This window comes from Artibeus jamaicensis, unplaced genomic scaffold, assembly GCF_021234435.1.
Source record: "Artibeus jamaicensis isolate MK-2021 breed Jamaican fruit bat unplaced genomic scaffold, CSHL_Jam_final contig_354, whole genome shotgun sequence".
Taxonomy (NCBI): domain Eukaryota; kingdom Metazoa; phylum Chordata; class Mammalia; order Chiroptera; family Phyllostomidae; genus Artibeus; species Artibeus jamaicensis.
In genome coordinates, this window is record NW_026521803.1 from 34799597 (window position 1) to 34826260 (window position 26664).

Here is a 26664-nt window from a genome sequence, read left to right on the forward strand (position 1 = left end):
CTCGGGCATCCGGACCATTCAGGGACATATGTGTTACGTTGTATTTATGTTTGGATGTGTATGTGTAACTATGCACATACACTATTTTAGGAGAAAACATCAGCATTTCCGCTTGGTAATTTAAATAATGTCAACTACACGTGTTTATTTGTAAAACTCCCCATAGTGAAACACATTACAGTTACCTGGAAACATTCATTTTTCACTATTAACAATTTGAATAATCATGGAATGTTTGCATAATGCAACCAATTGAGTTATAGAAAAGTCACATAAACAATATATATCTGATGCCCAATCCTTTACAAATATTAAATACCTTCACTGGGTTGTTAAACTGTCAAGTATAAATAGGATGAGGTCAGCAATACTTCAGATGAGGCACTTTAACAATTACTCAAAAAGATTAGGTGTACAAACTGTAAAACAAAACTCTTGACATTAACCTTACCCATAATTTCAGACGTGATTAATCTGAGATGGTCTACATTAAGGAGTGTTATAAACCTTTATTTCTTGCCCTTCTGCCTTTACTTGACCCAAGGCGACACAAAAATGAAACACAGAAGATACACAGACATCACCACAGACCAGTCCATGTGCTCACATACAAAGGAACCAAACATTATCTAATGACACTGGGGTTTCAGAAAGTGACAAAATTTCACACAGAAACTGATGCGCAATTGTTTTCATGAATGTGTATAAATACATTGGTCTCCCAAAGGCAAAATGGTATCTCCACCATATTCCCAGACAAAAATACCCTCAAACTTACTATTAACTAAATTAAAACTATTAATCTTACGTACTCTTTTCAAACACTGAATTTTTAAAATAGAGAAATGAAAATATTACATTTTAACCTTAAAAATAATTAAAACATTAGATTTACCAATACTTCATAGATTACAGTTTCAAGATTTAGAAAAAAGCAATAGTGAACAGATGTTTTGTTTTGCAAGCCTTTTATGAAAGACCTTTTAAACATACACATTTGGCCAATTCATTTTCAACCTTAAATCAAGTTCTGAGTATTTGTACTGCATCTTTTGGTGGTTCAAAGAATAAATACTTGATTAGAGGATACTAATCCATGTTGCTTCATGAATTGAGTTCTGTATTTTCTCTACTGTTGAACTTCAGTACACCTCTTTTAGTAAGCAAATGGCTGACTCCAATTTTTAAAGTTCATCCAGAAGGAATTCCAATCTGTGGTTTCATTAGCTACATGTTTTAGGTAAGAACAGTTAAATCTCACTACACTTGTTTCATTTCTGGTAGTTTGTAATTTGAGAAATTTCTATAGCCCAGGCACCCAACTGCTGTTCAGCAAGCGTGGGTGTTTTTATTCATTTGAACGTGGTCAGCTGCTCCGATGCCCTGATCAGAACTGCCTGCTCTGCACGTCTACACACGAGGGCACACGGGCTCCTTCATCCCCAGCTCAGTTTGGCTCCTCCAAAAAGAGAAACAAGCTTTAGCTTAATATGCTACCTGACACTTCAGTTTCTTCTAAAATCAAAAGTCGGCCAATTTTCAAAGGAATGGAAAGAGAAATACTTATTTAGAAGGACAAAAATTAAGCTTGGCAAAAGTAGTGACTTTTATTTACAATTGCATGTAACAAGATTACAATAGAAACTAGTGCTATCTCGGGACAAAAGCAATGATTTATCGGTAATGGCAATGGATGGAATTTTGACAGTCTCTGGCGAGAACCGAGCGGTCGTCCGGGAGCTGTGGGTCTGATTGTGACGTGGCCTTCCAGTGTCTTTTGTACCTTAGTGACTTTCTCCTTTTTTGCCCACTACCTAGGAAAACAAAAATAATTTTATATGTACATCTTATTGATTCAGAAATACGGGTTATTTTCAAAGTAATACTACTACAAAACAGTATTAATTGGTCATCATCCTTAAAACCCAGAGTTAACGTTGGCCCCTGCACTTCTCGGCATGCAGTCGACCCTCACTGCTGAAGCTGTGCCCGCCGCCCCTTCCAGCCCCAAGGAGTCAGACAGACCCCCATGCAGGCCACTTTTGGGTCCCCACACTGTTTTAAGAAAAAGTAGTGCAATTTTTCAAGGCAAGGTTGACAGTTTAAAGACGTTAATAAAAAGATGATGCTGTATGAGTGAAACATATGTGGCACACTATTTTTAGGAAATTAGAAATCAAATGTCAAACACAATCTAGAATTCACAGAGTAAGCTAAACTTAGGTCTCCACGTCCAAGACGACAGGTTTCTGGATGTTTCTCTCAATATATAGACATGTAATAGAAATATTAAAAAATGACTAATTTTGCCTAGTTTCTATTTTTAAGAAACCCTCATTTCTATAAATGTACTATAAAAATGTAAAAAAACAAATCTCCTGTCAATGGTTAGAAAAATTGATTAGAAGGTTTTTAAAATAGCCTAGTTGCTATAAATGTGGCAGCATAAAATTATAAATAAACTTGGTTTCTACCAATAGTTCTAGAAAACAAATTTTCTGTGGGAAGGTTCTAAAACTATGTTCTAATTGAATAATTTACTCGAAACCTAAAGTTTATTATTAAATAATGTATTCTCATAGCATAAATGCCCCCAAAGAAATCTACTTGCAAGCTATTGTATATATTTGTACAGGAAAATGTCTATATGCATTTGTAAACATAAGTTTCGTATTTTAAACTGATTCTTTTCCAAGTGATAGCGTCTGGATCAAGGAAAACTATGTCTGGCCTAAAATAGTAAATGGTTGAGTCAATGTCCTTCATGAGAGAAGATAAGAAAACCCCTTCCACTGAATGTCCAGACACATAACGCTGGAACTGCTGTCTTCCCCACTTCAAGTAAAATCACTTTTATTACTTTAAAAGAACTCCTCACTAATCCAAGGAAACCATATGTTACAAAACCCCAAAAGCCAGGAAGATGCTAAAGAGATAGTCTCGGAAAAGAGTGTATGGACGAGAATAAGAAATGCAGGTTTTAATAGCCATAAGGAGCCTTCTTAAAAAAAGGGAGATGAAACCATTTGTATCATAAATGAATTCAAGCAGGTAAACATCGAAAGCATTATTGATCATTGTATCATTTGGGAACACACAGAACACAGAGCTATTAGATTAAGCAAAAGAAAACAAAAGGAATATTAAAAATTAAAGTTTTAGCAGATGTGATACAGTAGAAGACACGAATCTGCATACTGTTTTACAGGTTGATAGCTCTCAACTTGCCAATGTGTATTCTCTGTAAAAAAGAAGAAATTTAACATTCCAATATAGATTTTCTCACCCCAAACATCTTTTATTCATTTTAGGTTTTTATATCAACACCCCAGACAAACAAAAGTCTAGGTACATCAAAATTAGGTGTCAAGAATATTTCTGCAATAAATAGTCCATTTTTCTTCTATATTAGTATTTTAAACCAGCCTAATCTTCAGTCCATAAGTCTTTCAACTGGCCTTGAGCTCATTTGGGTAGGCAAAGCATAGGACACACCCACAATTAGTGAGCAAAATGAGGGGAAAAAAATCCGCATCTCTCAACTACAGCCTAATCAATACATTATACTACTAGTAGCACAAAAGAACTTGACACAACGGTTTATATTTGGTTTCTAAAATGATTCTACAGTTCCTAAAAATAAAAGTAAAACTTCAGATGGGACTGAAATATTATGTTATTTCAACAACTAGTTAAATCTGAAACCATTTACAACAATGTGAATTTTATTGCAGCATTATTTCTCAAAAGGCAGTACCAAATTAAACATGAGACGGGGAGAGTTCTAAATATGTCAGGGGAGCTACACAGTGTGGGACTGAAATCGAAGCACCTCGCCGCAAGCTCAAAACGACAACGGAAACAAAGTGAAAGCCCGCTGAGCAGCGTGACTGGTGGGGTCTGAAGACAGAGATGGAGGAAACTAGGTGACAGTGAAGCTGGTCCAGGTGACAGCAGCTGGAGAGGTCTCGCACCAGCAGTGACGAGAACATGGGAAGGGTGAGAGCAGACAGGTGCGAGATGAGCGGAGAAGCAAGGAGGGGGGTGAGATAAGGTCAATCTTTATATTACTTCATTTTTTTAAATCTTCTGGTTTTAGTTCATTTGAGTTGGATTAAAAAAGCTGAAAAATAAATAGACAGAAATGTTACAAAAACAGCTGACACGGTGAATGGCCAGTTTAGAAAAGTCTGTTTTTATTACAGTGATAGAGAACCTGGTCTGCTTCTCACATGCAACTCATTCCCTACGAAGCAGAAGCCCCTTCAAGGTTGCCCACTTGTGTCCTTATCTTTTATTACTTTTGCATTAAAACAAAGCAATCCATGTCCGGAGCATATTTTAGCAAAGAAAACATCTACTTCCAATTGAGATGGCAAGCTTTTCATGCTGCAACACCAAGGATCCACTGACAACAGCAAACGACTTAAGTGCATGTTATGACCTGTGCACCACGCCTGTAATGATGAGCCAGAAAAAGACAAGCAGAAGGTGTGTTCCAGTTGCCAAACCTTCCAAGTACAACCTCAGTCACAGCTGTAAGGGCATGCAAGGTGGTCTGAGATGTCTATCCACATCCAAGATTCTTCAGTGTTACCTTAGCTTCTGTCATCTTAGTGACCTAAGGAGGTCGGTGACACTCTGAAAACTAAAATTATCTAGAACAACTCACACGACACAAAAATGTAAACTGAAAATGCTAAATGACCCTATTTTATCATTCATTAAACCATTTTATATAACTTCACAGAGGTATCAAAATTGTCTTCTATGCTGACAAAATATGTACCAAATCTATTTTGAAATTTTAAATTCTAATTACCACATGTAATCCCTTAAAATTCAGAATGACTAAATAAGGGGAAAAGGGCCACACCCGACTTGTCCTGGGATGCTCCTACTTTCCATTCCAACTGGAGTGCCCACTGCTGCCCTGTCTCCTCCATCCACTCCTTAAGTTGGATTCAAGCACTCTTCCTTCACGAAATACTCTTACTTTCCCACCATCATTGTGAAAAAAGAGATAACACTGGCGTGGACAATAGGAGAATACTCTGTGGAGGAAGAGAAGCCTGACCTACACTTTGATTCACCTGACTAGCTTTCCAGATGTTTATGGATTGTTCTTCAAGCACGTGAACTCATGTCCACAGGGACCATGACTGCACCCAGTCACAGTCCTGCACAGACCATACTTCGTACCTATCATTTCCTTCACTAGAAACCAAACTCAAATTTTTAAAGGCAACTCTATACAAGGACCAAAGTGGCCAACTGCAGTTAAAAAAGACACTAATTTTATTGCAATTTTCCTACACTAAAGTTGTTGACTTAGCATAATATGTATTTTTAAAAATGAGAAATAACCCTGCAGGACAATGAATTACACAGGCAGAACCACTCTCACTCAGAAATTATTAAAAGAAAATGTGATGTAATATTATGTCAGAAAACCATTCAGCCAATTAAAATGCATCAAACATTAAAAGCAAGGGACGAAAAAGCCCAGGAAAGGGGTCCACCTTCACCCCAGTGTTAAACTGTTCTCACAGCAGTTCGCAGTGGGGTCCAGGCTCAAGGAAGGGGTCCCTGAAACCCCTTCCGAAGTCTTCAAGCTAAAAATTATTTTCCTAACGATGCTGAATTGACTGTCTTTGTCTCACAAATGTACACACAACAGAGTTTTCGAGAGGCTATATACCTGTGATAGCAAAACTGAATGAAAAACAATACGAGAATAAGAGAATTCAATTAAGCTAAACAGTAAAGAAATTTGTGAAAGTATAAAACAACATTCTTCCCTGCGTTAAGCTGCTTTTTGTTTTGAAAAATGCCATATTTTGCTGTGTATAATGCACACCTACATTTTCGACCCAAACTTTCAGGAAAAAGTTTGTTTTAATTTTTTAATTAAATTTTTATATTTAGAAACAAAACCAATTATCGTATTCCAGGGCATTATTTTGCATACATATATCATTACTGCTTTCTAGAGTTATACTTTTAATGTATAAGCATAAATATAAGAATTAAAAACATTTATGTAGATACAAAATTAGTACTACCCATGTGTAATGCACATCCTCATTTTCCCCAAAAATTTGCCCAGAAAAGTGTGCATTACACACAGCAAAATACAGTATATACAATTTAAAAATATTATTTGTGTTAATATACAGTGAGTTTATTATTTGTAAGTAAATATTTTTTTAATTTCTCAGTTTTAATTTCTTAAATGGTGAAGGTTAGATAGGCAGAGCCACAGAAACAAAAGCTCTTATTGGTCCTCAACAATATTGAATAGTATAAAAGGGTCCTGAGTCTAAAAATTTGACAAGTAATGCTCAATAGTAATTTTGTTTTTTTAAATATTTTATTTATTTTTAGACAGAGGGGAAGGGAGGGAGAAAGAGCGGGAGAGAAACATCAATGTGTGCTTGCCTCTCACGCACCCTTGACTGGGAACTGGCCCGCAACCCAGGCATGTGCCCTGACTGGGAATCAAACCGATGACTCTGGTTTACAGGCCAGCACTCAATCCACTGAGCCACACAGGCCAGGGCACAATAGTAATTTTAGGTAAGGTAAAAAAGTATCTAATTAAATGAATACATAGCCAAATTATTAAAGAAGTACCAATACTTCCAAGCGAGAACAGTCTAATAACACTTTTGCCATCATAAAGACAGTCCACAGAGAGGCGGTCTGGCGTCAGAAAAGAGGAAAACTGGTGCAGAAGAGGTGGCTGAGGAACGTTAAAAACAGAGGTGGAGGCAGATCTTGGGTGGACGGCGTTAACGCGCATTAGAAAAACGAGCGAATGGCAGGCTGGCCGAAAGGTGGACAACACAAAGTAGTGCTTACTTAGGAGCAAAACGGAAACCCAACAGCATAAGCTAAAGTGAGAAGCAGAAACCCAGAGCTGACCTAATGATATCTTATGAAATTATTAGGCTAAAAACAAATTATGCAAGGGACAGTTAAAGCTAAATCCAATGGTATTTAATTCAAGCAGGCAAAGTAAAAAAGCAGGCAGCCAACAGGTCTTTGTTGCTCACACATTTTCCCAGTACAGCATATTTCATATCATAAAAACGTAGATGTTTAATCTCTGCTTCTCCTGACCTGTCATTGTACATATGTCAAACACTTAACATGACAGCTCTAAGTACACAGTTGTTCCTATGGCTCCCAAAAGTTCACTACACTATGACACAGGAAGATGGTACTTGTAGAATGCCTGGTTAAAGTCTCTATAATCAAGGTCATCAATTTTGTAAAAAACAGCACAATTTTATAAGGCTATCTAACGTCATGAAATTTTTATGAATTTTTCTGTAGCTGAATTAAAATTACATCTGAGGATACCATCAAAAAGAGTAAGTTTCCAGCATGTTCTGTGGCTCCGATTCCCCCATAGAAGTCACTGGCCAGCCCCAGGGAAACTCTTCTCTTTTACGATGATCTCGAGTTCTAGGCTGCCTGCCAGGTGCAGCCACCAGAGACCTGGCGATAACTACACCTCCCACACCGCTGCACAGTTCATCTGTGTACAGCTCGGGGTTCTGTACACATACAGCTCCTAGAGGTAATTTTACGATCTGTGGTTGTATATTTTAGGAGTCACCATAGGAACTATTACCAATCAGAAGTAATTCCATGAATATACAAATGTTCTCGTTCCTAATGGTCCCATATACCTTATAAATTCCTTGCAAATCTCAGAATATTTGTTTACATATATATGCTCACATATATGTATATACAAATATCTGCTTATTTTCTGAAATTTGTTCTTTCCATAATTTGAAAGTTAGCATATCAGTGCAGTAAAGTCCATTATTTTTTGTTAAAATTATACAAGTCATTTAAAATATTTTCATCAGAAATGATATTCCAAATCTCAGTATCAATAGTTCTTAAAAGCTCACTAATAACAATGATTTCACTTACTGTTTTTCCATTACTCCTAACTACTTTCTGTGACCAATTACTTTTACCCTTTTAATTGGGTGTCATTCATTAATAGACACTGTATTAGTAGGACTTCTTATTTTTATTCGAGATTTCTTTTAGTTGCTTATCTAAAAATGTGACTAGGAGAACTTACTGTTAGTTTAACCTATGACAGGACACTGATATTTATAAAATACTGCTTTAAAATTATAATTTTAATTCCCCTAAATATCATTTCAACAAACTTACTCGTTTGAAGTCATTCATATTTGTTGCCTGGACTGGAGTACCAATGAAAGTAAAATATGAAATTCTTGTGGTTTCTTCTTCACCTTGATTGGATTGAACAAATATCTACCAAAAAATAATAATGTTTACAGTAAGAATTACAATCCTTTCTTTCATAACAATGCTTCCAGCTTAACTGAGTTCCTTAGATAACTAATAAACACTCTGACCCTTCCACTCTTTGTAAGGATCCATCCAAACTACACGGACACCAGTACCCCATTGGGAGCATTAATTCTACTGTGTGCCCCGCTGCTCACATCCACCCCAGGGACATCCCGGCAAAACACCCGTGTGCACGAGTTCTTGATAATCCAGTGTGATGGCGTGGCGGGGTCATAATTCAATTCTTTAAAACAAAATGCTTAATGAATATGAAATTCACAATTATAATTAGCAGGACGCTGTTGAAGTTTTATAAAAAATATAGCTTTTCCCTGAGGAATATTTCTGCAGTTATATTCTTTCTGATATCCATCAGTTTAATTTCATAGAATAGTAAAATAAAGAGTAGTACTGGAAACCAGCTCGTAAAACTACACTATGCTCATACAGGGCCCAGCACAAATAACATCCCTTTTTAATTACAAAATCTTAAGCATGTAATTCTGTAACATAACAATATCACACTCAAGCACACCATGTGACATTTTAGATTAAATGTTCCAATTAAAACCATAAATTATAACACTCATATTAATACCCTACCAACCACACTCAAGCAGGCCTTACTGCTGCCAGGCCCTGTGTTTTTTACACTTGACTATGGACACTTCCTATTTAACCTCCCCTGGCCCCAGCGTGTTAGGAGACAGAAGCTTCATTCGCAGGTCCTTTTTCGTCTGCTGGATTTTTTAATTCACTCCGTATTTTAGAACACAATACTCTGGATGCTGTCTACCGAATGGTATTGCCTCTACCTTAATCTGGACAACACACTTCTTTCATTCACAGACGGCACACATCGGTCAGCTTGTGTCGTTTGTGTAGCAACCACAGATTCATCTCAGAGTGAACTGATCAATCAAAAACTTCAAGTCTATAATCAGTAGACTGTGAAACAAACTCTCCGTTTCTTTATTTGTAATGCTCTTTGAATCTAAGCACAAGTTTTTATATTTGCTGCTTTTAAAATTCATCCACTTACTTTAATTAGACTCTCTGATCAAAACCGTCACTTCAATTTCAATTTCATCACCAAAAAAGTGATAGACATGCTGCCTGCGTCTTAAATGGAATTCTGACTGAGAGAGGACACGAGCCTGCCACAAGGTAACTATGGTTTGTGATTCTAATGACCCAGGCGAAGAGGGGTGTCGGGTCTCTAGGCTGGAAGAGCTTTTCCGTTAAACAGCGGCCCTCCTCCCAGCACTAACTAAAAGCACAGGTGGTGTTACGAGCACATGCTAACAGCATTCTTTAATTTGGAAGAACCAGAATCGCTCCACTAAAGCAAAGAAATCACATAAGTTTGGCATGACTTGTCCTCAGTGACTAGGCTGCCTCCCACCTCTTTTCCTGGGCCTGCTCCACTCCGACCCAAAGCCTCTGAAGGACGGACGGACGGACGGATGGACGGGGCGTGGACAGCATGTGCTGGGGTTCAGTACCCAAATTCACAAAAGCAGTTATTGACTGCTAAGAGGCAACAAACTTCTTAATGTAAATTAATATAAAACTATCTTTTCAAAGTCCTTTTTATTGAGATCATGACCACTACATTATTAAAAACTCAGTATTCTAGGAAAGTGCATCAAATTTTATAAATGTATCATTCATTACCAGGTATGAATAATAAAGCACAAATATCTTCAGTTCAAATATAAATGTTCTAGAATAAACTTTTAACAACAGTTGCCAAATGTATAACAAGTAAGTAAACTGACAAATCCACAAATTTAAAAAGAAGAAAAATTGACCTGTCCTTCCCCTTAGGGCACACAGATAAATTAAGAAGAAAATTTCATTAGCTCATTATACATTTTTACTACCTCGAGCCAAGTGGACAAATAACTACTTTAAAAGATCATTTAGAATCACCAAGTACAGCATAAATTGCCGCCCACAAAGCCATGAAACATATCTTAATGAGATGCTACTTACAGTTACACTGTTGACATTCTGAAACTTAACATAGCGCAGTGGAACGATGCTGTCTTCTTTAATATCATCCTCTGTTAGTTCCAGAGCTTGAGTTGGCTCACTTCTTTCTGCTTCTTCAAAATCCATAGATCGGGGTAGATTGATAAAAATTTTTACGTATTTAGGACCCTGGCCTATAAAATGGTAGAATAAAATAAGACACTAAAAACCAAACATATAATGTTCTCTTACCTATGTTATTACATTCATACTATACAAACGTAAACACATACACACATATCTACACACATCATTAGGAATTCTAAGAAAGTCTAAGTATTTTCATATACTTGGTGTGTGGCCTGGACTAAAACACACACCAACACGCGCGCACACGCGTGCCCAGAGTCCCCGCCCTCCGCCACAACAGATGTACTGTGGAGACGCAGTGCTGCCAGGGAGGAGGCACAGAAAAGCAGCGCTGGGGCCAGACGGTAAATGCAGGCGAACAAGCCTCATGAAAGAGGTAACAGTGGGGCTGGGTCTCGAGGTCGCCAGCAACTGGTGCATCTCATTACTTAGGAGGAAAGCATTACCAGTGACACCATCAGCCAAAGGAAGAGTCATCACACAAATTGCCAAATTCATCTTAGGAATTAAGATGTGCTCAGCGGTAAAATCACGTTCATAGAGCATCTTAGTCCCTTTAACTTCAGGGTATAATCTAAGACCCATATTTTCGGGCTGATTAAAGAATCCTAAAATACTCACATTGCTTAAATGTGCATTTCTACAGCATTTGTTTTTACAAATACTTTGTATTTTCAAAATAAAGACAGTTTCACTAAGAAAAGTTCATTAATACATAAAAATTTAGAATAACAAATGAGAAGGAAATGCTATCTGATAAATAGGGTGTAGACTCCTTCTTCCAATCAATTAAACAACAAAACTAAAAGAACATCTAGTTCCTACTCCCTCCACCCTCCTTCGACTCCAGCCCCCCCACAAAAAAATACCTCAACTGAAACAGAAAAAAAAGGAGGAGGAGAGTGAGGAAAAGTCTTTATTTAATAAAAAGACAAATGCCAAGTCTGTACAATCATCTTTATGGCATCAGCTGTGCAAAGAACATGAATCTATAAATGTGGCACAAGCGTTAGTTTTATCACCCATAGTGGCAGTCTGAAATAAGCATCTCCCCGTTCTGACCCTAGAAAATGGCTAGAGTTCCAGAGTAACATCTGAAAGGGAAGGTTCACTTGCTTTCAGGTCAAGAGGAAACTTAAATTCTAAAATGATAAACTTTAGACATAAATCTCACATTATCTGCCCATTCACTTACATCATCACTTTGTTACAAAAACAATTTCACTCCCAAAACAAGGATATTCTACTTCTACGTAATGAATAGAAGTAGGCCTGCTAACAGGGCTACAGAGTAGAAAGGTAGAGAAAACTGTCCATCACTTACCATTATCTGGCCCTTGAAATTTCATTGAATAAAGCTTAACAGGTTGATTGAATGCCACAGTAATAAGCAGCTGTTAAGAAAATAATAGTTTAATTTTAAAAGAGCTCTTGAACACCTTGAATACACACAACTAAGAATTAATTCAGAGGCAAAAAATTTTAATTCATCTCAACATAATACATAAAGTCAGTAAGCTGAAGTCACTTGAGTAGACTGACATTTGAAAAACACGATCATTATTCACATAAGGGAATGACAACAACAAAATTAATGGAACTTGTTATAACTATGCATAAGAACCTAAGAACTTGTAACTTATAAATTGGCCAGCAATTTGCTCTCTATAAACTCAAACAAAATTCCCAAATTAAAAAAAATTAAAATAGTTATGTTATTATGGAAGCTTCTCATTTTTTAGGATGGTTTATTTGTCAAGCATGTACCCATGTCACTTAACAATTTGTAGAAAATTCACAGCTTATATGGAGAGATCAGCCCTCAAATGGACTTTACATCATCCAAAATTCAAAACAAGAGGATTCTTAAAGCTCCAGAGTCACCTCCAAACATTACTTAGTATGAACACAGTGTGAAAAATATTCTCAAAGCTATACAATAAGGTAGCTCTTGTCGGAGCAAAAACAATGGGGTTTAGACTTATGGTTTTAGAATCATTATAGTTTGCCTGTGAAAAAACCTCTACCCTTTGGACTATATCCTTTGGTTATATAAGTACTTTTTATATTTAAGTTGTAATAGTGTGTCAAAAAGAATAAGCATGACTTGTTTGGGGATCTGAGCCACAGGTGAAAGGGAAATGAGAGTGAAAGCTGGAAACAGATCAGTCAGCAAGAATCTGATGTCGGCCCTGGGTGATGTGGCTCAGAGGGTTGACGGACAGCCTGCAAACCAAAGGGTCACCAGTTCGAATCCCAGTCAGGGCACATGCCTGGGTTGTGCGCTATGGCCTCAGTGGGGGGTGCAAAAGAGGCAACCATACATTGGTGTTTCTCTGCCTCTCTTTCTCCCTCCCTTCCCCTCTAAAATTAAATAAATAAAATCTTAAAAAGAAAATTCTGACACAGTCTTCCTGAAGCCAGTGAAGAATCCTTTAACTCTTAAGAAACAAGCATGATCAGATCCATATTTAGAAAAAAATACAGCTTTTGCAAACATGTGGAAGATGAACTGGAATAGGCACAAAGCAGTCAGTGGAACAGAAAGTAAACTGAGGAAAATAACCATTGACATGAAAGACGGCGTGATGGAGGCAGCTTCCTCTGTGACAAGGCAGGAATATCGGGGAGCCCGATACAGGTGTGCACTGGGGGTGGGGACCAGACAGGGAGTGCTCGTTTTGTGTGGGCAGAATGTATACAAGGAGGGCGAGAATGAACACAACCACCAAAGGGTGGTGACGGTTCAACTCGGCGGTGGGGCCAACCCAAGAGCTCGGCGATTCTCCCAGGGCGCCTGGCAGCTCGCCTGAAACAAGGGAAAGGAGGCGGGTCTGCACAGCCAAAAGGCAGGGGTCCGAGAAAACCAAAATTTTAAAAAGCAAAGGAAGAGGCATCATCTAGGAAAGAGAGACATAAAACCATGAGATGGAAACATGATAAAGAAACAAGAGCGGGCGTGAATACTGATAATCCTGATAAGCTGTTATTAACCTAGGCACATTCAATTACCTGTTCATCACAATCAGATTCCAGGAAGGTCATGTCTTTTCGTAAACAGTTGTCAAATCCATGCTCATCACTTTCATTAAGACATTCACAGCCAGCTTTGTTAATAAAAGGCATTAAATCCATCTGAAAATGTTAAATTGAGACATTAGGCAAAGCATTTGGATTTGGTATAAAAATCTTACTAAAAAACTTAAATATTGTGATTTGCTCTAGATTGGTCAGTTTTACAGAAAACGTCTCTTTTAATAGTTATTAAAACTTTCATAGTAATCTTTCCATTCGAGTTTCTGACTGAGATCTACCACTAATTATTAAAGCCAAATCTAGGCTTAGCCCACTTGGTTACGGCATCAAAAACCAAGCCTTTAATACTAAGATTATAAAATACTGTCTGATACTTTTTGTAATATCAGTATTTTACAGTGGAAAATACACAAACTAAAATACCTGTAAGATCCAAAGAAAGCCTACCTCCCTCTTTTAGAGGCCATGGTTTCTTTAACCTACATCCACGAAGCACCTACAGTAAAAAAGACTAGCAAATGTGAGGCTAAACTGTTTTTACTATGAGAATTTCAAACATCCATAAATAGAATTAATCAGCACACTCCATGTACCCACCCCCCGGCTACGATAAATACCAATTCATGCCTACCTGTTATTTCTTCTCTACCTGCAACCAGCCCCAACTATTCCCAGTTATTTTCACGTAAATCTTAAGACTTTTTTCATTTCATTCAGACATTTCAGAGTGCATAGCATTTCTATGCAATGAGGACTCATTTAAAAAAATCTTCATTATCAAACTAAGAAAGTACTGTCAAAAAACAATATCGTCAAATTATCGGTGTTTAAATTTCCTCAACTGTCTCACAAGTGTTTTACAGTTAAATTGTCAGACTCAATAAGGATCACAAAAAAGCAGCAAGGCTGTATTCATTTAACACATCTTTTAAATCCCTTTTCTAATCATTCAGCCCACAGACTTCTAACATCCTGACTTCACCGACTGCTCCCCTGTGGCAGTGGCGTTTAGCGGATTCCTGTTGATGTGTCAGCTAACACTTCCATGCTCCCGACACAGCCTGCCGGGGCCGTGGCCACAGCAGTGCCCGAGGTCTCGTTACTGACTTCAGCGGGAGTGCCTTCCGTGCTTCCCCATTAAGATTTTATTGAACGCTGCATAATAACTGGGTAACAAATGTTGTTAAACACCTTTTCTGCATGTTATGAGATCATGATTTTTGTTGTCTGGATGGCTGGATTTTGCTACTAATATATTATTTACAATTTTTGTACAACAATATTTCCAACTGGAACTGGTCAGTAATTTTCTATTTTGGTGCAAGCTCTGTCAGATTCTGGGATCAATGTCATATATACTTCAGAAAGAAATCTGCAAGTTCTCTCTCTTTATCTGGTCTTAAGGTTTGGTACAGTTCCCCCGGGAAGCCATCTTGGCGGTCATGGAACAGTTCTTTCACTGTTTGTTCTAGGAGAGTCTTGGTAAACTTTCCTAGAAAAGTACCTATTTCATCCACTAAACAAGGACAATCTTTAAAATTCACCAAATATTACATATTTTCAGTTGCACATTCACCTTTTTATCTGAGGCTTTATGATGTATTTTTTCACCCAAAGATACTAATACATGTATAAATAGTTTTGGAAGACTAAAGGAAACTTTACTACCTGTCAAATAATTATCAATATGGTAATAACCACTACCATAATGAACTTAACTATTCATTTGGTAGCCTAAATGGTTTCAAAGCCAAATGTTCTTGTGTATTCTATTAAATGTTGGATTACATGAAATCATAAAGATATTAACTCAGAGTAACATTTGTAGACAACTCCAAAAAGAGGGGGAGGGGAAAAGGAGCACTATAGAGCAAAGTTCTACTGCTGGAGAAGTGTGCTGAACTTCACAAATATGTGCCTTGAAAGGGCAGTCTCGAGAAAATCCTTTAAATGCTGAAGTTTTCCATCCCACCAATGAGCAGCTTCAATACTGTGTCTTGGATTGAGAACCCAGGCATGAAGACAAAACTGCAGTCATATTTCCAAAACCTTAATGATGGCAATAAACTAAATAGATAAATCATTTTTAAATCAATTTTAGGTTTACTTATTTGGGCACATAAAACAAGTATAACATTCAAACAGTTGCATTAAAGAGCTTTGTCTATCTGGAACAAACTGGCATTATGTTGCATATTTGATGTAACTTCCAAATGACATCTTCTAACCATATGCAGCGGGAAATATCACCTATCTGTCTAACAACTTGCCAACCATGAGAAAAGAGTTATGAGAATACAATCAGACAAATCCAGACTGTGGGATAGTCTGTAAGTCAGATGGTTTTATAGACTTGTACTGTACAATAAGATAGCCATTAGCCACACGTGGTGATTTTAAAGTAAATTAGTTAAAATTAAAAATTCAGTTCCTCAGTTGCAACTGTCACATAACAAATGCTCGACAGCCTCTTGTGCCTAGTGGCTGCTGTACTAGACTGGTGCTGGTTTAAACTGAAACGAAGTCACAGAGAAGTTTCCGCACTAAAGAACACTAGAAAGGACAACTTCCATGATCCTTGATTTGATCCTACATGGAGAAAAACAGCTAGAAAGTATGTTTTGGACATAATTAAGGAAATCTCAATGTAGGTGTACATTAGAGATACTATAGCAATGCTAAATTTCTTAGTAGGATAATGGTATCCTGTTACATAGAAAAACATTCTTATTCTTAGGAGATACATGCAGTAATACTGCTAGGTGACATGTCATGATATCTGTCAGTCACTTTTAAATGTTTTGGCAAAAATTAAAAGTAGATGGACAGCAGCACGGAGCACGGTATTTAGAGCAGATGAACACAGGTGAGGGTATGTGTGTTTGTAGTACTATGTCAACTGTTGGGTTTGTTTCTTTTTAAATAAATTTCACTTTTTTTTTTTTGGTAGAGGGGAAAAATCCAACATGAGATACACAGAAAGTTACAAAACTCTCTCCACTCTTCAAGATTTTGGTTAAAGAAAGATCTACTTACTACACAAATTAGGGTCTGACTTAATGTCTGATTTGAGTTTGATAAATGATGACATATTTGCAGACCAAAACTTATAGTTCTAAGGTCAAAACAATATACCAACAAGCCTCAAGATTCAGAACACATACAAATGCAAGTTCAATTCCAGACTGCCTCACACTCAAACTTTGGGAGAAGAAGACTTGATTTAGAGGGCATGAGGGGAGCTATCTGAACCTATAGTATGTATTCTTAGCAAATTATGAAAGAGAGAAGAGATAATGTTTTAAATTTTCCTAACTTCAGTACACACTTTAAAAAACTTAATCAGTGTGCTCAAAAAAGTACTCTCTTACTTCTGAATAAGAATCTATTATGATTCATAACCTTTTGAGTATCCTTTGCAATATCTGAAACCTCCTAAAGGAAATATATGTATGCATTTACCTTACTCTGGATTCAGTTAAATTACGAGTTTCAGAACTATAGTACATATAAAATAAACAACTGTACAGCCTCTTATTAAAACATAATGACTAAAAGTCTTTATTCCAAAAAAATTGAAGACTTTATTTAAAAGTCGTCAATACATTTTTGTAATGCTCTACTTAAATCTACTTAAGACACAGCGTCTCTTATTCCCTTTAAGTCTCTACTTGTGTTGTAAGGGCAATGTTTTTTGGGAACGCATTACCAGTATTAAACATTTAATAATTTTGTTAAGATGTAAATAGTTCAAAACTTTTAATGTCTTGATTGACACCAGATGGGAAAAAACGAAAATGTTTTAATAGCTTTTCACATTGCATTCATAACATTTGCATGCAAACAAATTTTTTTATTTCTTTAAATTTTTTGTCCCACTCCTTTTCCCACCCGAGGCCAGTACACTGCTGGCACACTCGGCTGCCGTGGAAGGAGGCCTCCCTGTGGCGCAGCAGCAGGGCTGCTGCGCTCAGGCGTTTTCACGCAAACGCCCTTCATAATAAAGAAAAAAAGACAACGACCGTAAACACAACGGTTTGCAAGGCAAATGATTTCCAAAAATTTACAAAAGGTGCCATAACCCTGACTTACACAACACGTTTACACTTTCTAACTGGATATGGCAAATTTCAAGTTATTATTCAATATATAATACTTCTACTTTAAATATATACTGTGCTCCCCTAACTAGAAATAACTGTCATACCACATGCTAGGCACTTTTTGAAGACACAACCCCCCACGCCTACAAACACACTCAAAGAATCTCTCATATTTCTCTATCGAGTCTCCTCATTCAGCATGAATTTAAGGGTCTTAGGGCAAAGACTTGTAGCCCCACAACACAGATCTGCTTTAATGTACTCAATATGCATCCTCTCATATATTAGCTTTAATTTGAGGTAACACCTTTTTAAAAAAATCATTTCTTGATCTGCCAATACAATAACTTTATTTACCAGTTTGCATAAACAAATCAGGTACCATAAAATGCTACTTCTAAATTTCACTTACTTCCTTATTAACTCTCAAATATAAAGATATTGCATTATAACTATTCATGCTAGTTTTCAAAATTGTTTAAATTAAGTCTTCAAGTTGTTATTTAGAATAACTTAGAAAAACACAGCCAATACTCAAGTCATATTTGGTTCTAAAACAAAATCAATCACTAGCATATTACTTTTAGGGGGGCTAAAGGTATTTTTTAAGGTCTTACAATGGCTATTAAAATAGTTCAGAAAGCAGATGTTTTTTAAAAGTGACAAAGTAAATTAGCAGGAAAATAGTTAACGATGGGGGATAAAGTTGTAATAAACACACACAGAGAAATCCCAATAGTCAGCCAGTGAATTTACGTGTGAAGTCCTTACTGAAAGTATGCAAACTAGTAAGAGATAAAGCAGGAAAACACAGTCAGTCTCACTTTAACCAAACAATGGCACAGGCAGACGCATTGTGATCTCACTTCCAAGTCTACGTACATAGCCTTTCGGAATGTCTGTGTCCTCGTTGCTTCCAGGGTCGTTTTCTAAGTGCTGCTTGATTTTTTCTTCCAATCCCACAGCATCTGCTCCTTGATACTGATCAATTCTTACTTTGTTTCGAAAAAACAAAAACGTAGGTGTTGCTGATATATTGTTGGTGGCAGCTGTTCCCTAGAATTGACAAGATAGCATTATGAATTAAAATTAATCTTAAACCACTATGAATATTCTAATTATATCTGTATAGAAGTTAAATATCAGAAGCATGGACTAAGACATGTAAAATAATTTATTCCTAATTGCTACTTAAAAAAGGCAGGCCTATGCTTTAAACTGCATTACCCACTGAGGTGCAACTACATTATATCATTTGCTTTGCTTTGCATCCACAATGAAGAACACTGTTTTTTTTTTTTTTTTTATCAGTTTTAGTGTTAAATACTTCATGCAGTAGAACAATTAGCTCCCCATACAGAAACTGCTGTACAACACGACACAGCTCTCTCATAAGTGCACACCGTTTCCCAGAGGGATACTGGTATGTCAACGCAAACCACTGGTGTGGGGGCAACTTTCCTCCCAAGTTATCCCATGTGCCATGGATGAGAGTAAACATGACTGAGACATGATCTGCTTGGGGAGGAGAAGTGGCCAGTTTCCCAGAGGAAAAAGGCCTTGAGCAGTGGCCCGTTTCTCAAGGGAAAAACGCCGTGAGCCCCTTCCTCCAAAGGCTTTTACTGGGTTGTAATACACAGGAATAGAGTGGTAAGGATCAAACAGTAGATAACATTTCAAAGAAATCTGAGGGCTTGGTCCTAATCAGTCTGTCAGGAAGACTTTCAGGGTTTCCTGCTCGAACCCTTAACATATGAATGAAAGCACTCTTAGCAGAGCAGATGTCACAGGTTTATCAGCAAGTCTTTGTGATGCCAGATTTTTCCCCAGGACAAGCTCTAGCAAGGCAAGAAGCTGTACCCCTTCCCAACAGGTATTCAGGCTTAAGGGGTTTAGAGCCAAGAAGCCCTTCTCCCAGAGAACATGGGGACTCGGGCTTTGTCAAAGCCAGGGGGCAAGAGTCCACTGCTCTTTGTTGCACGCCACCCCCTCTCCCGAGTCCTTCCATGAAGGCCTCCCAAGTGGTCGCGTCTGGCCTAGGTTGCCCCTCCTCTGAGGGGTCTTACCCGTCGGACCATGCTTTGAGGGCAGGGAGGAAAATGAGGCAGCATTTGCTACTAGAGACAAGCTCTGTCTCCTGCAGCTTGCATTCCAGAGGTCATCGCTCACCCTTAGCCACAGGGGGTTGAGATACAATTCCTAGAACCAGGCAGAGTGGTCCACAACACACTGGTGCTGGGAGAAAATACACAAGCAAAACACAAAAGTCCACCCTACCATGAAGAAGGTAACATACTGTGTACTGCAATCCTCACCTGGTCTCTAATACTGATCTCCCATCAAACATGCTGTAACAGCTATCTTTTTAAATTCTGCTCCAACTCCACAATTATTACAAAACTAACTAGTAAATGGAAATTAGCTCCTAAGCACTGATTCATGAGAATTTATAAAGTAAATGTGTCACCTTACACATTCAAATACTATGAACGGGTAACCAGTATATCATTTGAAGAAAAAAAAGCATAATGTTTACATGAAGATGTCTTCTCTAAACTTTATTTAAAAAAAGAAAGACCTTAACAGCGCTGCCCCAAAGTAGTATAATTGTATGTACATGTAGTTTAAAGTTTTCTACTATCCATGACAAAAAAGTAGAGAAACACGAAAAGTCCGCAGCTGGAGGGCAGCACGGCTCCAGAAGACGGCACTTCCAGACGGAGGCAGCGGACACTTAAAATGCAGCCAGTGCTGCATCCAACGGTGTGTGGCGTAGTACTAAACAATAAACGTTACTATAGGGTTTACACTGCCCAAACTACTAACTACAAACTACATAACATTCTAAATCCTGTTCACACTCAGGAACAAAGACAAAGCCTCGCCAAAATAAAAGTCCCTTAGAGGTAAAGACTGTATTTTCAGTAATGGAAGGAATAACTCCCCCATATTTCTACATATGAAAACGCACAACTATCACACAGCCATTCCAAGGAAGTAATCAGGACCCTCTCTCTAGAACACTGTGGCTCAGTGAAAGTAACCAGCATTTTAAAGTTTCTGATGAGTGTGTAGCTTTGTAGCTAAGACTAAAAAGTGGTCAATGCAAATCAAGTAGAGAGACACGAAAAGTCCGCAGCTGGAGGGCAGCACGGCTCCAGAAGACAGCACTTCCAGACGGAGGCCTTCCGGAATCAAACTACAGGTGGGGCCAAAGTAGGTATATGGTTGTATGGAAAATAATACAATAATTAATAAATAAGAATACAAGAATAAACTCTGTTTCATACTCCCACAACTGTAAACCCAATTTCACCCCTCCCTGTATAATCAAAATTTTCCTGCTACAGCTTTCTAATCAGCCAGTGCCTCTGTAGTAAAGGATATAATTCTAGATTTGCAAAAAATAAAGAAGTGTAAAAACACACAGAACTGCCAGGTGACCTGTTAGCTTAGCATATTAATTTTATATCCGAAAGCTACTAATATAAATACACTCAGAAGCAATTAATAATCCAATTGCCCTTCTTAACTAATGCAGCCATGATGGCATCCATAATAATCATAGCAACATAACATTTTATTTTCAAATTAACAAATACTATACGCATAAAGAGATGAACACATGACAATAGTAATGTTGAAATTCCAATCGAGTTGTAAATAACATTTGTAAAAGGGCTCCTCTCCCTTACCTGACACTGGTGCACATCCACCTCCAGGAACACTGCCTGTGGGTACTTATTACTCATAGTACTGAACGCTGGGGCAATCCTCAAACACGGTCCACACCTGCGAGAATGGTAAACGAGATGCTCGGTAAAATAACACCAAAGACTGTAAAAGAACTTATCGATGAAAAGGCAATAAAAAACACAGAGTCTGATCATCCTGGCTTTAAACTTTCTAGTTCTTTCCACGGAACTATTTAGATACACTGCTTCAATACCACACTGTCTTTTTTCTTATTGATTTTTCTTTTGGAAGAGAGAGGAAGAGAGAAAGAGACAGAGACACCGACTATTGTCCACTTATTTATGTACTTGTTGGCTGACTCTTGTACGTACCCTGACCAGAGATCAAACCCGCAACCCTGGTGTATCAGGATGACACTCTGACCAACTGAGCTCACTGGCCAGGACCAATACCAATTGTCTTGATGACTACAGATGAGTGTTACGAATCTAGCAGTCAATAGTGTTAAGTCTTTCCGTGCTGTTCATTGAGACGACTTGAAGATCTACTTAAATGAAGGAATATACCACGCTTATAAACTGGATAATTCAGTATTTTCAAGGTGTCAATTCTCAATTTAGTCTCTATAGTCCACAAAATACCCCACCAGGTTTTCTTGGAAAAATTAACAAATTTATATTCTAAAACTTATAGGGAAATATTGAGTATATCCCAAGCTATTTTAGGGTTCAAAGCTGAAGAAATTAATTACCAGATATTAAAAACTATCATAAAGCTTTATAAATTAAGAATGTACAATATTGGCACAAGGATAACAAACTGACCAATGTAAAAAAAAAAAAAAAGGAACAGACCCACCCCGTAAACAGTAACCTGTTTTATGAAAAGATGACACAAAAGTGCAATGGAGAAAGGATGACAGTGTTTGGTCAACTAGACATCCAAATGGGGGAAAAATGAATGTTGACCCCTACCTCACACCATACACAAGCACCAATTCCAGATGGATTATAGATTAAAATGTGAAAGGTAAAATATTAAGGCTGTTAAGAAAATATAGAGAGAACACTTTCTAAACCTTGGAGTATGCAAAGATTTCTGAAAACACAAAAGCCACTAAAGAAAAAATTATAATAATATATTGGAACATACTTGATAAACTGGAAAATATTAACACAAACTAAAAGATAACCCACAAACTGATTTAAAAACCTGTCAAACATAAACAAAGGACTTAATACCTCTAGTATGTAAAAACTCTACTCCAAATCAGTAAGAACGAGAATGACACCCCATAAGAAAAATACGTAAACTTCTGAATAGGTACCTGACAAATGAGGTTATCAAGACAGTCAATAAATATGCAAAGATGTCCTGTGTGACCAGCCACTAGGTTAACCAGGGAATGTGTGTACAAACTAAACTCACCAAAACAGCGAGAACAAGAAAGCATGCAGTATGGTCACGAAAGTGCAGCAGCTGAACTCAAGGACAGTTGGTATGACCAACTTTGGACGGGAATAAAAGAAACTGGCAGTCTCTGCTACCGCAAGGTTAATGCCTACCTATGATGATGTCTGGGGCATACATAAACGAAAGAAATGTCCACATATGCTTGGCTTACAGCATTGAACACAAACAAACAAAAGAACAAAAACTGATAGCAGCAACATTTCTTAAGCCCCAAACTGAGAACTACTCAAATTCCTATCAGTAACATAATGAGTAAATTAATTGTAGTTATTCATGTAGTGGAATACTATACAATAAAAATGACTAACGTAAAATCTCTTGCAAAAACATGGGCGAACCTTACAAGTAGTAGTGAGGAAAGATGTACACTATGTGACTCCAGGTATGTTCAGTTCAAATACAGGCAAAATGAACCACTGGTGGCATATATCAGGACAAAGGTCACCTCTGTGAAAGTTCGTGACAGGACTGCATCACATGAGAGAATTCAAGAGGCCAGGAAGGTCCTACCTGTCCAGAAGCTGATGACATGGGTACATGCATCCAGTTTGTAAAGCTTGACTAAGCCATAAACTTTCAGAATTTTGTACTGTGTATGTTGTATCTCAATAAAAAGTCAAAAGAATGAGAAAAATCTTGGCTTTTGCATACAGAAACACAAGGAAAAGCAAATTTCAAAGCACAAAACATTCAAACTCCAACTGTGACTGTCTCTCTACTTCTACCACTCTAGGCAGCACTCTCACCCAGCGCCATCCTTAAGCCTCCCATCAAAGAAAGTAACTGTTAAGTTCCTAAATATTAAACTAGATGCTTCTGAAAGTAGACTTTTGGACTTAACAATCCTCAAGTAGGCCCTCAGAAAAAATTATAAGGAAACAAAACATTTACAGTCAACTAAACCTATGACTAGTTTAGCAAATTACTTCTAGCTATTAATTTCTTAAACATTATGGATGGGAGAACAATTAGTAGATCCTTTATAAGGGGCCAGTTAGTCATTACTTACCAATTTTAAATGAGTACAACCCAAGATTTATTTAACAATCAGACTTCTAAAAGTCAATCCTGTATTAACATTTACTCAATTACACAGTACGTATAAGAAGTTCAATGCAATGGTTGTAGATAGGCAAGAAAAGAAGAGAAAAGGAAAGGAAAAAGGAAAAGAAAAGAAACTAAGTGGCAATTAAGAGACATATAGTGTTATAAGCATGACCCATTCACACCAGGGGATAAGAATAATTTGTGCTGGGTAAAGAAAAGTCTCAAGATAAAATGTTTTCTATGATCGCATTACACACACAAGTTTAGGGGAAACTTTAAAATTATCCATACTTCTGCAACCTTTGCTTTTTTATAAGCAGGTACTTTTATTTTAAAATATTAAATAGGTAGTCACAAAAGAGGCAGAGGTCTTTAGGCTACACAACAATATACTCATTCCTGAAAAATCTGCCTTCTGTAAAAGCATGCTGCAAAATAGAGAGTGTACAGGGTGGGGGGGGGGGGAAATAAGACTGAGGCGAACCACTGAAACCGACACAACTTTGTAAAAATATCCCTAAGAAAAACAGTAAGTATTACTCAGGAAATACTTGGGCAGCTGGGCAGGTGGCTCAGACCTAGCGGCTACCTCAGAGGCTATTTAAAATAAACCAATCAAGTGGAAGTGCCCACTCACAGGTGCTGTGAAATCCAGAAGGAAGTGGGGCTCCGAGCCAGTGGGACTGCCACGCAAGCAGGGAGGGACAGGAGGAAGCGCAACGCTGAGAAGGAACCCTTCGAGCAACTGAGCTGGGTGCTCACATTAAATTTTGTTAACTTTAACCTTCTTAAAATAAACCTGAAAGGAAGCTGGCCTGTGTGGCTGAGGGCTAGCATTTCTCCTTCCTGGTAAAGGTTCTATTTCCACTCCTGCTCGTCACTATCTGGGAAAAACAGAATACGAATCGACACAATGTCCACTTGGTACTGACATCACTGCTCTCATCACCAATCATGTATGAACTAACTGGTGTTAAAGAAACACTTCTTGCAGCCAAACAGACTGTATAAAATAAGGGCTACCTTGCAAATAACCACTCCCTATTAAAATTTAACCATATCTAGATCTTTTGCTTAATTACAGTTAGTCAACATAGATTGGAACTTAAGTCAAAATAAGTCATAGAATACAGAAGCACAAATATTATATAGCACCATACTTTCACACTATAATAATTCAAATTAACTGACCAGTTATTGTAAGATCTTTGCCCTGTTTATTACTGGCATTTAAGAGTGAACTTAAATTTCCATTATTGGTTGAGCTTGTAAACATGTTACCCAATTTATACATGTATAAAATGAGAAGTGAATGAATTCTTCAAGGACCTCTCCAATCTCTAAATTACCCCAAATATGTTTGAATTTCAGGATTGTAGTTTTTTCTCTTGTGCAGACCTTGATTCATAGCTCTTAGTTCACAATCATAGGACCTTTGAACTTGTTACAAAAGACACCACTGAACATCTAGTCTAGAGGTTTAAAAAAGAATTGTCTACCTCTGAAATTCTTTTTGACTGAAAGCTTATCTGTGAACTCCAATGTGCAATATGAAGATGTAAGGATTCTGTTATGCTTTTTGAGATAAAGAGAATACAGCAGGCAACCTGCTAGCTGTCTGCAATTTATGAAAAACCAAACCCACAAAACTAAAACTTGTAAACTGACCTAACCTAAAATTGTTTAATAAGTGAGAACTGAAGACCAGAAAGTTAAACAACTTGTCCAAGATGACACACTCCAGTTAATGGCGTGACCACAACTAGCACCATTAACTCCTAAATCCAGACCAGAATCAGCTTTCTCCGCAAGCACCACACTAGTTTCATCTTAGCATGTAAGCGTTCTTGTTTACAGTCGTAATACAAATTCTGTGTCAGGAACTTGCTGTTCTGCCCCACTTGCTACAGTTGTCAGTGCTCTACCTTGAACAGTCACATGTACAAACACATTCCGCCACAAAACCGGTAAGGAAAATGTACGGGCTTTCTGAAAACATGTTTTAAAAGCTTATTTTTTCTGCAGAGTATAACTTTAAAATAGGTAATTTCTAGATGTATTATATTTACTGGTAGGGAGGCATAATCATAATTAGTCCTATTAATAATACAAAATAGCTACCATTCACTGAACACTTACTATGTTATACAATTTACAACACCCTTAAATTCATTTAGGCTTTGTAATTCCTCATTTTTAAGACAAGAACAATGAAGTACAGTGCTGAAATTTGATCACAAAACTCAATCGCTCTTTTTTCCTCTTAATCCTCACTGGAGAATATGTTTATTGATTTGGGAGAGAGAGGAAGGAAGGGAGGGAGAGAGAGTAGAGAAGTGGGAGATAGAGAAGAGAAAGGTGCGGGGGAGGGGCTGGAGGGAAAGAGGGAGGGAGAGAGAGAGGGAGAGAAACATGGATTCCATACATGCCCAGACCAGGGATCGAACCCACAAGGCGCCCTGACTGGGAATCGAAACATTTTGGTGTATGGAACAATGCTCCAACCGATTCACCCACCCAGCACAGCCGAAACCCAACTCCTAACTGCTATTCCAAAAATCCAGAGCCATGGCCCACCCAGAGTGCTTTTCTTGTTTTTTCTAAATGAACCGCCAAGATGAAAATTATTCATATGCTCCTGAAAGAAATTCAAATAGATTACATACTGTATGATACCATTTTTATAAAGTTCAAATCCCAGCAAAACCAAACTATACAGTTAAAATTCAACAGTAATGAGGACGATCTTGCAGGAGGGTCAGGAGTGCTGGTGTTGCTTAAATGCATGTAACCACTTTGAAACTTTATCAGATAAACTATACATTTAAACAAC

General features: G+C 37.6%; 1 protein-coding gene across 2 annotated transcripts in view; it reads right to left on the reverse strand.

The window, feature by feature from the left end:
• Positions 1-1582: 1582 nt before the first annotated feature.
• Positions 1583-26664, reverse strand: part of TXNL1 (thioredoxin like 1) — a 28872-nt gene continuing 3790 nt past the window's right edge. Inside the window, exons 2-9 of one of the 2 annotated variants that reach the window (XM_053664273.1) lie at positions 21311-21407; positions 18498-18671; positions 13489-13611; positions 11801-11870; positions 10348-10520; positions 8206-8310; positions 3199-3241; positions 1583-1814 (exon numbers count right to left, since the gene is read on the reverse strand). In XM_053664273.1, the coding sequence (XP_053520248.1) occupies positions 3203-3241; positions 8206-8310; positions 10348-10520; positions 11801-11870; positions 13489-13611; positions 18498-18671; positions 21311-21407 (781 nt within the window). In that variant the 3' untranslated portion in view covers positions 1583-1814; positions 3199-3202. The remainder of the gene's footprint in view (positions 1815-3198; positions 3242-8205; positions 8311-10347; positions 10521-11800; positions 11871-13488; positions 13612-18497; positions 18672-21310; positions 21408-26664) is intronic. The other variant, XM_037151969.2, reaches the window with a different exon arrangement.